The following is a 13,580-nucleotide window of genomic DNA, read 5'->3' as shown; positions in this document are numbered from 1 at the left end:
AGAAAAACTTAAATATTTCTTAAAAGATGAGTTTTTTTCTGGATTGAAATTGTAATAATGACCTGTAATCAAATTTAAGGTTTTGATTAAAGAGGGGTCTGAATCCAGGAAGAGGGTTCAGGTGTGCAAATTTTGACCAAAATAATTATATTGGCTGAAGGTGTCAAGATCTGATGCCAGACCCCATCCTTAAAGATATTATCCATACTAGTTTTGAACGTTTTCTTTATCTAATTTTAGGCTTCCCCAAGCCAGGATGTTCAAGATCCATATGCAGACATCACTGAAAGCGAGATTTACTGTCCATTTATGAACAAGAACAAGACCACAAATCAAGAGGCTCTTTCATCCCTCTTAGTCTCGCCATTATCCATTCATTATTCAAGCAAAACACTAAAGAATGAGCAACGGATTTATCTTAAGAAATTCACAAGTGTAACATCAATTTTGAGTCAAACAAAGCCACCCAGTGAATTTTTTGCATTGACAAACTGGAGAAAAGCTCAAATTTCTGAATTAGGAGAGGAACAGTTTAAGGAAAAAAAGAAAACTATTTCTAGAAGAGGAACTCAATTTCACCATGTAAGTGCTGAATTCTTGGATAGCTTGTGTGATTTGTGTTAAAAAAATTTTCAAGCAAAAATCCATACTATTTACACAAGGGGTAGAAAATGTCAAGGAAACCCCTCCATACAACCAGTCCCTGGTGAAAATCTTCAAAGGATCTTTAATTAATTAAGGATCTTCAAAGATCTTCATAAAGATCGTCAAGGATCCTAATAAAGATTTTAGAAAAGATCCTCAAAATTCCTTGCCAAGATCCTCAAGGATGAAAGAAGCTTTAGTAGCCTACATGTACTTTTCAGACCTTCATTTGGATCATCTGTGAGGAGAACTCAAGAAATTTTTGTGACTATCTACAAGGAAGAAAGAAAGACTCTGACTTACATGACTTCTGTATTGGTCGTACTTGTAGGACTGTTGGTAGTTCAATCAGTTCTTATCATCTGATAACCTCAGGTTTTGTGTACAGACATTGTCAACATCTGTATGCCCCCCCCCCCCCCCCTTCCCCTGAAATTGCATCAGCTATCACAATAAAATATGAGGAGTTTTCAAAAATAGAGACCTTTCAACAGTTCTCTTTTGTTTTGACGATCAAAATGGTAATAATTACTATAATTTAGTAACAAATGTCAAAGTCTCCGTGATTCTGGTCATCAGAAATTCCCAAATTCCTTGATTCTCTTCTCTAGAGAAAAAAATTAAAATTCCTTTTTGTTTCACTTTAGGAAGTTCAGGGATACTTCAAAAATAATAAAACACTGTCCATGGAGGAAGCATCACTCTACTCTGGATACTGGAAGAGTATTGGCCATGTGTTGCGTGACATTACAAATGTTGTTGCTGTTGAGAGTGGTGTCATTCATCCATTGTTGGGGTATGCGGGAACTCTGGACCTCATTGCCAAATACAAGGGTTTGCTTGCTGTGATTGATTGGAAAACATCTGCAAAACATAAAACAAACCTCAAGGACTGTTACTCTTATCCACAACAAATTGCAGCTTATGCTGGTGCAGTAAATTACGACAAAAGCTATCCCTTTCAGGTACAGTTATCATACTACTCTTGTTCCATCAGTTTTAATTCAGCGCAGGGCCAAGTTGCTCAAAAGCAGATTGACGCTAATCCAGGACAGCAGAAGTCTAAGTCAAAATTGCAGGTTGAAAATCCTGAGGAAACATTTTTCTTTAGTAAATTATGAACATAAATCTTTATTTACTCTCAGATACTTGCTAAAAAGGGCTTTCACATGACTAAAATGTGTTACAACTAATAAGTCAAACTGGTTAAGGCTAATACTTTCTAAAGTTACAGCAATAATATGAAAGTTTAAGATAAATAATAATGATGATGATGATAATAATAATAATAATAATTATTATTATTGTTATTATTATAATACCTAATATAATATCCTATTCAAAACATTTTAACTATTGTGCAATAAATTCTGTTAAAATTGTATTTTAAAAGGACACAAAAACACGATAAATAAAAATATAATAATTATTTCTCTCTGCTAACAAATAGACTATTAAGAACATTTTGTATATAGCTAGCTCTCTAGAGGAGAGCAATTTTTCTAATCAGAAAGTAAACTACAATTATTATTATAATTGATGTTACTTTCCAGTAATCCAGGGTTGGCTCAATTGGACTGTGAACAACTGGCTGCAGTTTGAGAACATTCCCCTTGATGCTGCCTTATTTACTGATGCAGGTTTTATTGAAAATTGATTGGAGCTCGTAGACATAATGAAAGTTATATATTGTTTAGAAGGTGGAGGCTTACAGCTGTATGTGCCTAAGACATCCAAGAGCATATTTGCTTCCACTATTTGCAGCCAGCCCATATAGATGGAGACTTTATGGAACCTCCTAGGTAGACAGGAACCAAGATAGGCAATAATAATAATAATACCGATAGTTGTCGGTGCACTTGGAGGAGTAAGTAAAAGGTTAGATGGATGGCTTACGAAGCTAGGGATTGCTCTCAAGAAAGGACTCTTGCAGAAAACGTTAGGATCCGAAGAAAGGTTCTGGAAAACCAAACAAGAGGGAATGACCCAAAGGACCTTTGGCCATTGGCTATGGCTCGCTCCTTTGGTTTAAATGCAGTATAACATCTGCCATCTGGAGCGTAAACGCCATGAGATTATGAGAATGTGGAATTCGAAAAGGTAATATCTATAATTGTTGGCGCCCTAGGTGGAGTAACAAGAAAGTTAGGCGACTTGGTTAGGAAACTGGGCATGACACTTCGGACAGCATTCCTACAAAAGACTGCAGTGTTAGGAACAGCAAGGATTCTGAGAAAGGAGAGGAGATTGTGTGGAATCCTTGGTCGTAGGTTATGACCAGTTTCCTTAGTTTTTTAGAGCAGCAAAGATCATCCTTTGAAGGTGGAAATAATAATAATAATAATATAATAATATAATATTATTATTATTATTATTATTATTATCAGCAAGACCTTTGCATAAGCTTTAAAGCATCTGTTAGCTCCCTTGCCTCTAAAAATTTAATGTAAAAAAAGAAACAATAATGCACATATTTCTTAATTTATGAAAAGTTTAAACTGAACTGAACCTAGCTACACACTGCTTGCAGTTGCTTCAATCTATGTCAGTTGAATAATGTAGTTGTTGAGTCAAGCATGTTTTATCACGCAATCAGCACATTTATTCAATAAAAGGATTTCCTCAAAGGGAGCTTTGGGCAGGGGATGCAGTTTATCAGGATTTTTTTCCTTTGTAGGTGTGTGACGGGGTTATAATTATTGCATATGAGAATGGTGACCCAGCTGATGTTCATTATCTTCCAAAGGAAATGTGTGAAACGTATTGGCTAGAATGGTTGATTCGACTGCAGCAATACAGAAAAAGGTTCCCTGAACTTGTAATCGATTCCACTTATCTGGAACAAAATCTAACAATTGATTCAAAACCAGTGGCAAAATCTTTGGGAGGGCAGTCCTTGACAAACATTGGCACGCCTGTGACGAAAATTGGTAGGATTGTTAAAGATGAAGATGTGATTGAGAAAGGTGAGCTATCTCCCAAGATAGAACAACCTGCTTCACAGGAAGTTTTCAGTAACTCAGGTTCCTGGTCATTAAGAGCTTGGAAAACAGCATTGAAGAGAGTTATCCGAAGTTTATTTCCCCAACGGTAGACTACATGAAATAATAATATCATAACTCCAGCTTTCCTGAAACCTACTACTTTGCATACTGTTGTACAGGTTCTTCTTTAAAGCATTAAAAATTTAATATGGTGTTATAATGCTTGAACATTTTTCATCAGCTTTGTCTTGTAGTGGTGCTAACTTGAGTAACAATAAAAGCAAGCAACTGTTTTTGCCAATCAAACCATTGTAGACAATCGAATGAATAATGATAAAATTGTTATTGTCCTCCATATGACCATGGCTGTATTTGTACTAGAGGAGTTTAAGACTTCTAAGACGTCTTAGACTTTTTTTTACAAACCTGGGAAATATTAAGGCACAGACAATAAAAAGTCGAATGGATTAAATGTCTGAAGTTATTCATGTGATTGTCTCAATTATGAGATGCAAAGCATCTCAGACATTTGAACTGTCTGGCATAAGGATGGATCGTTCATAATGATGCACTTGAAAGCCAGAAGTTAATTGCATCATGACCCCCATTGGGGGGGAGGGGGGTTGGAGGGGGCAGTGGTTTTGACTGGTGGACTCTCTGTTTTTTTTCAAAATAACTTGAATTTTTGAAGAACAAGATAACTTAGGGGACATGTTCCCTACTGTAGCATATTGTAACTTGAAACAGTTGAGCGACTGGGTTTTCTCTTGTTCAAAAAAAGGTGAAAAGCTTAAAAGAAGAAAACCAGGAAAAGCGGCTTTTCCAGTTTGTTGGACTGCTTGATGTGACTAACCCCCACATAATCCAGGCTAAGCCAAGCCTAAAAGCAGAGCATGCAAGTTCTTTATTCTTAAAAATAAGTTAACCTGGCTTGAGCCTGCGATCATATCAAAAGCCATTACTTCGTGGTCAACAGTCAAAGCAAAAAAAAGCTGACCTCTATGAGCTCTAAACTTGAGTCTGCGATATGGTCATGTGATACTGGTCAGCAGATACCTTGTTTTGACAGGTGGCAATTGATCATAACATGGATGTCCAAGATCAAAGATGTACACTGTAAACTAGTAGCTCGAGGATGGCCATCATATTTTTAATTTTAATTTATTTATATTTGCCACACGAAACTTTGCAATGATCAAATCAACCAGTAACAATATATATATACATATACACATACATATATACACATACACACACACATACATATATATGCATACATATACACATATATCTATATATACATATTTTTTGAAAGTGTAGCGAGGATACCCAATAGAAGCTAAAAGCTTATTAACATATGCATGTTGGGCACCAACCTCGCTCTCAGGGTCTCCTTTATCGACAAAGAGATCCTGGGAACGAGGTTGGTTGGGCACAAGTTTTTACAAGGAGTGCTTACCATTTGAATGAAATTTTCGGTGAGAATGTTTTGACAAATGTTACTACACGTTCTGTACTTAGAGAAAGAAAATGGGAATGTGCTGTATCATTTGCCAGAAAAATGGGTTGCTCCGGTTGAAAAACAAATGAAACGGTCTATTTTCTCTGGCACTTGTAATTGTGGACAAATGTACAGAAATTTCCGGGCATTCCGGTCAAAGCGAGAAGAAAGGAATACCTCGAAAGGTATTACCTTTTTTCCGAAAACATTCCACCGAGATGAACCGTTCCATTTGAATTCTCTCTAAAATTACCGAAAATACCATTCAAATGGTAAGCGCTCCAGTATTGATTACTTGAGCCCGCGATATGGTCACGTGGTCCTATTGGCATACATGGAGCGCTTACCATTTGAATGGAATTTCCGGTAATTCCGGAGAGAATTCAAATGGAACGGTTCATCCCGGTGGAATGTTTTCGGAAAAAAGGTAATACCTTTCGAGGTATTCCCTTTTTCTCGCTTTGACCGGAATGCCCAGAAATTTCTGTACCATTTGTCCACAATTACAAGTGCCAGAGAAAATAGACCGTTTCATTTGTTTTTCAACCGGAACAACCCGTATTTCTGGCAAATGATACGGCACATTCCCAGTTTATTTGTCTAAGTACAGAACGTGCAGTACCATTTATCGAAACATTCTCACCAAAAATTTCATTCAAATGGTAAGCGCTCATGGATGGGTGGATATATTCAGACCAAATTTTGTCGCACAGATGGGCAACCCTAAAACCCGGAATCCGGAATCACAGGTCATTACTTTACCAATACAGAGAGTAAAAACTATCCTAAACATTCATAAAAGCTAACCTTCGGCCTAAAAACGTTTGTTTAGGCCTAATTAGGCCTACGGTTAGCTTTTATGAATGTTTAGGATAGTTTTTACTCTCTGTATTGGCAAAACAATGACCTGTGATTCCGGATTCCTGGTTTTATGGTTGCCCCGCACAGATGGGTTATCATATTTTGCGCACGCGCGCGTTCGGCGCGTGGAGCTATGAAGTCAATCGTACTTGGGAACGTACTTTTGGGTTGCGAGTATGACCGTTTCAAACTAAGCCAATCGAAAACCTCAGCTGCATAATATTTGCATCGTTGGTCCGTTCTTGAACCGGAAGGTTTATGGAATCATGGCTGAAGAATCCTGGGATATCCAATTATGACGAGACAATAAATGGCGATCTCTCGTCCCCATGAAAACGTTCGTTTTGCACAATAGAAACGAGGCTTAATTTCGCCCTTTAACTTGCTTCGCTCTGATTGGTCAAATTGTGGACTGATTCAAAACACCTCATATTCATGTTAGTTGCTATCGCCGCCATCTTTGGAATAGTCCAAGAAAAGGTTCCTGCGAGAAAATCGGAGTCATCCTTAGCTAATCGTGTATTTAGAAGGATCGTTGAGAGTCAGTTGAGTAGCCAGGGTATTCGTCTTCTGTAAAAGGCCTTTATTTTTTTAAGTTTTTCGTCTAGTATCAAAGATAAACGCAATGGCTTGCGCGACCCTCAAGAGGTCTTACGAGTTTGATCCTTTAACACCTCAGCACCAACCTTCGCCGAAGAGAAGAAGATGTATCCCACTCAAGCCTTCCACACCACCTCCTTCAGTTACTTCGGAGTCTCATTTTCGTGATGTTGCCCCAAGATTATCGCAAGGTATTTATAGATTATATTGTTAGCACTTGTTTCCTTCCTTACCACAGAACACTTGGCCGACAACGTCTTCGTCTCACACAGGTAACTTTCACGCATCTCTTGCAAAAGAAGTCGACATTTTACTTCATTATATCAGGCTGTTAAACTCCTAAAGGGCTCTCTTAGTGAACGCAGCTGATTCAAGGCCAACTGTTCTTGAAATTAACGAAAAGCTAATCGTTTTGTATAATCTTGAGGGCTTTAGCGTCCATCGCCCATAATTTGTTTTCTTCATGATCACTCGGTCCTGTTCGCTATTTAACAGTAGCTGTTCATTGTTTCAGCCTTTCTGCATTGTTTTAAGGAGCAACTTCAAATCGGTATAGAATGTGTTATCTTGTTCACATGAGCTTTTTTAGAACCGATGAACTTCAATTGTACTATCGACTATAATTTTGAGAAATACATGCAAACACTAAAATTAATATAAGTTGCACATTTCCTTTCAATAGTGTTTACGAGAGCGATGCAAGATTATTATACGTAGCTCTTTTACGAATTTTGACACATAGTTAAGCACAACTTCGTCACTGAATAGCTAAGCAATCGCATCGAAATATTTTTTGTTTAAAAACCCGTTTGCTCGAAGAATTGCATTTGTGGATCACGAGTAGTCACACATCTGTTCTTTGGGCGCACATATTTATGCTTTTGAGCGTCATTTCGTTAATGTTTTTTTATGACAAAGGAAAGCGTGGCTTGGTGAGGCAAAAAGGCAGTTTCTTTTGAGTTGTTGGTATTGCTTGCTAACACAATGAAATGCAAATTTGGCCTAAAATCAGATGGTCTTGGAATTATTAAAAAAAGTTGCAGATTTAAAGATCTAAGCTGTCATGTCCATTTCTTTGAATAGTGATATATAAGATAAGAGCGACAAATGTATGAACAACTTATTGTTTTCATCCAATTTTATCAAAAGAATAGTCTTGTTTGAACTAGTATCCTATCAGTACTGCATTGAGTAATGTCCTTCAAACCAGATCAAGTGTATCCTTCCAGATTTTCTTTAAATGAAGTTTTGAAAGTCAAGCAACATTAAGTTTCAATATAGTGAACCTGCGCATGTAATCTAGTCCTGCTTTAATCACAACAGTCAAGCTCTAAGACCATTTTCTTTCATTTAACTTTGATAATCCACCCTTTTATAGGTTCAATGGAGAATTTTGACCTGGTTAAATATTATTTTAAGCAATGGGTTCTGATGATGAGTACCGACATTGAAATAAGTGGTAATTTTATTACATACAAAGGAATTTATGCAGTGCTCTCCAATAACTATGAAAGTAGGAATACATGTAATTTCAAAGTTTCTGTAGTAAAGAATTGCAAGATGTGGTCAATTTTTATCTTTGACATAGGGTGCTTTTCATGCAAAAAAATTCTGGTTTGAAATTTCAAGGTTTTGTAACAAAGCACCTGATGTGGGTATGTGCTATAATATGAGGTCATCAGGTGGTGTCACATAGGCAAAACGCGTGCACATGTTTATGAATTTGTCAATCAACTGTGGTTGCATACAGGCACTGGAAATATCTTTCAGGGGTTCCATCTGTTTGTTGCTGTTTGTTGATCAACATCTTGGGTAGTCTTGCTTGAATTAATTCAGACGAAAGCAGAGGGTGAAATGACCTCTTTATAGTATCATACTACATAGGTTTTCATGTTTAAAACAAATCATTGCATTATGGACTTTGGAAGTGGAGCATGGGGGATGTACTGTATCATGCATTAGTGTAGATGTTTATTTTACCTTCCCAATTTTATTTTGTTTAGATCAAGTTTCTGCTAGTATAAGTCAGGAATGGAAAAGACTTCAGCGACGAAGACATCTTAGAGCACCTTGTCCTAGCTCACCTGAAATGGCAACTTTCTCTTCATATTCACCTGGATCATCACCACCCCGTAAAGAGCAACCCCTTTTCACTCTAAAGCAAGTTACTCTTATCTGTGAGAGAATGCTCAAAGAAAGGGAAGTACAAATTACAGAAGAATATGACAAAGTCTTGAGAGAAAAGCTTGCAGGTTAGTGACTGGCATAAACTGTTAGTTGTTGCAAACTTGGCCAACCTTGATGGCCAACATATTAGCTGAGATGTTGTTTCTGAGGAGTGGGTATGATCCATGTCACCAAGAATTGTGGATAGAAATTCCAGCATTGGATTGGAACAGTTTTGTACAAGTACAGCTACAACTTGTACTCATTGCTGGAACTAAAATTCTATGTGATTTCAAACATGATAAAACCTCTTAAGCCCAGTTTCTTCCCCTCATCCAACTCCACTGCCCATAGTAGAACGTTAATAAAAATGACAAATACACTCTACTTTCATCTCTTCATGTAGAACAATATGATGCATTTGTCAAGTTTAACTATGATCAGGTACAGAGAAGATTTCAAGAAACAGCACCAACCTGTAAGTATCACAAGAAAGTTTTGGAAATTAAAAGATGTTGAAAGTTTCATGACAAACTTTTACTGCTGCACAATTTGATCATTCAAAATCAGGTAACATACATATTAATTATATGTACATGCTAACTAATTTTAACACATCACAGATAAACTGAAAAACTAATACCATTACCTCCAAGTTGTTTGGAACAAATGAAGAGATTTTTGAGATTTTTTTTTTTTTTAAGGAAGTGCCTAGGTGATAGTCTTGTCAAAGAGTGACTTTTAATAATTATCAAAACAAAAATTATTCCTGAACTTTGAAACCAAGCTACAATATAGAGGCAAATATTAAAATTTCAGTTGAATCCAGTTTAAGTGATTATTGTATCTCATTTTGTGAGAATTGTCCATTTTTTTTAGGACAGTGATGCAAGATTTTGTCCCCATAATTCTCGAAAGAATTCAGCTCTTTATCAGTGTAGTGTGTAGATAATCCAAATAGGCCACTTTCACTAAGAGGTCATGTGACATCGTTTTTATGAAAATGAAAGTTACATGATTTTGCCTTCGAAACACTATTAGTGGGTCATCTTTTAAACAAAATGATAGTGATTTGGTTTTTCAAACTTGCACCATTTGCTTAAAATGAGAAAGTCCATAGCTGGTCACGTGACCAAGACTTGATTTTTTAAATTATGAATTACCGCTTTCTGACACAAATTTTGCACTTGAACTTTAAGGAAAATGTTGAAAAGATGATGTGGTAACATTTATGGCACATCTGAACTCAAGTATCAAACATTTAACAAGATATAAGCAAAAAGTAGTTTTGGCCGCCATGTTGGAGGGCAAGAGTATGCCCTCCAACATGGCTCATGCTACTTCGTTGAAAAATCAAAGTACCACAAAATATCTCCCTTAAATGCGTTTCCTCTCAAATTTTGCGTGTAAGATAATTTTTATGTGTTCTGTCAATTTTTGGCAACAGCAAGATTACTCACTGTTTAAGGGAAGCATTGGTCAGGTGACCTCTTAGTGCAAGTGGCCTATTGCATGCAAGGAATCAGTAAGGAGTATCAAAGAAAGACACTATTTGAGGGTTCTGTACATCCACTGTACATTTTTGGTACAGCAAAGTAAAACAAATGACCACCTAACATGACAAGCATCTTTTTCTTAGGGGGATCAAGCAAAATGTTACTATCCGATCTAAGATTTAGCATGATTTGGGGCAGTTGAGGTTACATTGTAACCTGAAGTGATACCATGTTGCTTACTTTATAGAGGTCTTTAAAATTGACTAATGTTATCATTTTCATTCCATTTCAGATGTTTCCTAAAGTTGTTCTGTAGCCAACTTAGGTGAAGTGTCATCAACAACTTCCATGTATTTTTGCTCAAAATCCTAATCAAACTTTTGAGCAATGTTGTTATGGACAATTTAAAGACATTATTGGGAAACCAGTTGACATCTACTGTCACTTGTTCCCGTTGGATTCTATTGACTTCATCATTTTTTACATAGTTAAACAAACACCAGGCAACCATTCACTGGTAACAATAACACACCAGTGATGCTAAATATCTTAGTAAAGTGAAGTTTCTGCTAAATTAGAAAATTCCCAAGCCTTTCTTCCATTTTTCATGATCCTCTTAATGTTTTGGTTGGAAAAGATTTCATGTAAATAGAGTTGTAAATATACGCAGCTGATTAATTCAAGTTGTAAATGTCTTTGTTCATAGTCTTGTGTTTTAGTGTCATATGATAAAGACCAAGGTTGTCTGTTACAGTACCTTAAATATTGTTTTGAATAATAGGGAGTAGCAAGGGAGGAATAAATTTTTTAAGTGCTTATTTAAAGCATAAAGCACTGTCATTCTTTTGTGTGGTTTCTCTGGATCTCTAACATTTTATTTCATGTAATTTTATTAGCAATGATTGTTTGGCAAAGGTGAATATTATTATTAAACAACAATGGGAAACTTTCAATAATTATTTGTATTGATCCTTTACCCATGAATCATGCCCTGTCAATGAATTAAATCGTCTGGCATCAGAGTGCAGTCTGTAGGAAAAATTAATGTTGAAAATCACATTTTTTTTAACCTTTCAAAGAAAGTGTTTGTATCTGAAATAATTTAGTTTCTGAAATGCTTGTTTTTGTTTGCCATTTTCTTGGTTGCTATGATCTCATTCTGACATGTTATGGAATGTGGCTAAATATATTTAGGCTAAGTTAGACTCGAACTAATGCAGTCAGCGGTTTCACCCTTTACAGTACGTGATCTGCGGGGTGGCCCTTTGGAGATTTGCAGGGCCTTTGTGTCATGTTGCCTTTCTCTTGCATGGTTGCTGGTTGATCTTTGCGGATCAATTTCTCTCTGTTAGCGAATCTTTGCGGATTCTCGCCCCTTTCCATCCCTCCCGCTTCCTTGGTGATCTCTAGGTAAATATGGGCCAGGTAAGTTGTTTCCACTGATTACTCAGTGTGACGGTGCCAGTTAGCGGCTGCATGTGAGGGTGGTTCCCGCTTCCAGGGTTGCCATGGATACCTCCACTTTGGCTTATGGCTTCTGCTCCCCGCTAACCTTTTAGGCACCAGTTCCCAAGCTCATCTATTTGTGATGAGTTTAACTTGCCCTATTACCGTTATTACTGTACAAAAAAGCTCTTTTTGTGATACTGAGGTTGCAACAGTGGCAGATTTGCCTGTAAGATTTAAATCACCTTTAAAGTGCTACTATGATGACATTTGCATCTTTCCTGTCCAAGCCATTTCAAGACAAACTTGTCGTCTGTATGAGATGAAGAATGCTGTTTAACTTAACTGTTTTCAAATATCTCTTTTTGTTCTAGAGATGTTTTTTAAATGTGCAAATTAGCCAAGTGATGATGTCATAAACTCAACCGAATTTTGATCAATTATGATGAAAAGATATCTCAGCCAATTTTCATCAGAAATGCTTGATTCTTTGCAGTAAGATTCTTGTACCTGTGCTCTGCAACATGAGCATAACAGTTTTGTTACCATGACAACATACTGGGTTCCAGACTTCCATGATATTAAAGGCTTTGGTGGCCACCTTTGGCATTCTGTTTTGATATTTGCCAATAGTGCCTCATCTGCATGACCCTGCAAGCATATTAATGTGCTAGGTCGAGTTTGTGGCCTTGTTAAATGTTTTTCAAGCTTACAATCACCAAAAATACTGAAATCAGGTTGGAGGGGACTGGAAAAGAGTGAGTTGCCATGGGAACCAATTTCTTTATAGCTGTGGGTATGTTGCCGGTAGAACTATTAGCCTACAAAGTTTCAATGGACTCAGCTTCAAATCGACCAAGATAGCTGTATTTTTTTACTTGGGTTTAGAGAATGATGTCATCAGTCGTATCATTTGCATATTCCACACATTTTTCAAACTTAAATATATCCAGAAGCAATGCAAACGGTGAATGGCGTTTTTAATCTTTCCTGGAATTCTATGTGATAAGCCCAAAAATTCAAGGGATAAAATTTGATCATAGTAGCACTTAAAAATTTCTATGGAGTGGTAGGGCGAGTTAAATAATGACCGAAAAAAGACAATTCGTTCTTGACATGTTGCCTCGGCCAAAGCCATGACATTTCGGAGCCATTGTGGTGTTCTACGTCTACGTCTAAGCTGCATTTCCTTGACATGCGCACATGTTGCAGAAAACCTTTGTAACTGTACACCCATGTAGCATGTAAATATGCTTTAACAAGTGCACTTGCCAAGTAATTTACAGTAGCAAATATCGTCCTTGACATTTTTTTTTTTCCGGACAAGTGTCTTCTTTTACTAAAACCTGCGTGTCAGGTTTTCGAACAAGGACACTTGTCAAGAAAAAGAACTTGTTTTATTTGTCAATTGACAGTGCCAAGGAAAACGTGCTGGTGTAAATGTAGCTTCATCCTTTGTTTCAGTTCGACGAAAAACTTTCAAGTATTTATAAAGTGATTTATAACAAAGTCTGCATATACTTCCGTGACCAAATGACGTCAAGCACAACGATATGTGAAAGTGGGCGATGCTTCAAATCCTGGCCTGGCCAACCGTAGCCCGCGTAATATCAACAAAAAGCCAAAATTTAGAGCATTCATTAGAAAATAAAGTTTGAAATATCTTTGTGTCGCATGAATTGGAGTGTAACGGGCCTGTTTACGTAACAGTTTGCGCAAGCTGATGAGTTTGGCCTTGACCTCTGGTTACAATAAGCCATTTCCGAGTTCATGTCTCCCTCATCTTCAAAGCGAGTCTACGTGCGAAGTTTTCTTATGAAAATTAGTTTTCATTCATGTGTAAAACAGAACTAATTACCATCACAAAAACTTCGCACTTAG

General features: G+C 36.9%; 2 protein-coding genes across 2 annotated transcripts in view; both read left to right on the top strand.

The window, feature by feature from the left end:
• The window catches only part of LOC138052741 (mitochondrial genome maintenance exonuclease 1-like), a 9,308-nt gene extending 5,207 nt beyond the window's left edge, over positions 1–4,101 (top strand). The window contains exons 2-4 of the mRNA XM_068899303.1: positions 241–582; positions 1,293–1,610; positions 3,323–4,101. Coding sequence (XP_068755404.1) covers positions 241–582; positions 1,293–1,610; positions 3,323–3,739 — 1,077 coding nt within the window. The 3' untranslated portion in view covers positions 3,740–4,101. The remainder of the gene's footprint in view (positions 1–240; positions 583–1,292; positions 1,611–3,322) is intronic.
• A 2,318-nt stretch (positions 4,102–6,419) lies between these two features.
• On the top strand, positions 6,420–11,206 carry LOC138052746 (akirin-2-like). The gene is made up of 4 exons (XM_068899309.1): positions 6,420–6,782; positions 8,595–8,843; positions 9,164–9,235; positions 10,546–11,206. Exons 1-4 carry the CDS (start codon positions 6,617–6,619, stop codon positions 10,554–10,556), a joined length of 498 nt encoding a protein of 165 aa, XP_068755410.1. The 5' UTR covers positions 6,420–6,616; the 3' UTR covers positions 10,557–11,206.
• Positions 11,207–13,580: the final 2,374 nt, after the last annotated feature.

This window comes from Montipora capricornis, chromosome 6 (genome assembly GCF_036669925.1).
Source record: "Montipora capricornis isolate CH-2021 chromosome 6, ASM3666992v2, whole genome shotgun sequence".
In the NCBI taxonomy this organism is placed as follows: domain Eukaryota; kingdom Metazoa; phylum Cnidaria; class Anthozoa; order Scleractinia; family Acroporidae; genus Montipora; species Montipora capricornis.
This window is presented reverse-complemented; position numbering and strand designations above follow the sequence as displayed.

Bases quoted from the DNA above. Each gene is read 5' to 3' on its own strand.
- LOC138052746 (XM_068899309.1), top strand. From the start codon at position 6,617: ATGGCTTGCGCGACCCTCAAGAGGTCTTACGAGTTTGATCCTTTAACA. The intron at 6,783-8,594 runs GTATTTATAGAT...TATTTTGTTTAG, and splicing joins TGCCCCAAGATTATCGCAAG to ATCAAGTTTCTGCTAGTATA. The intron at 8,844-9,163 runs GTTAGTGACTGG...CTCTTCATGTAG, and splicing joins CTTGAGAGAAAAGCTTGCAG to AACAATATGATGCATTTGTC.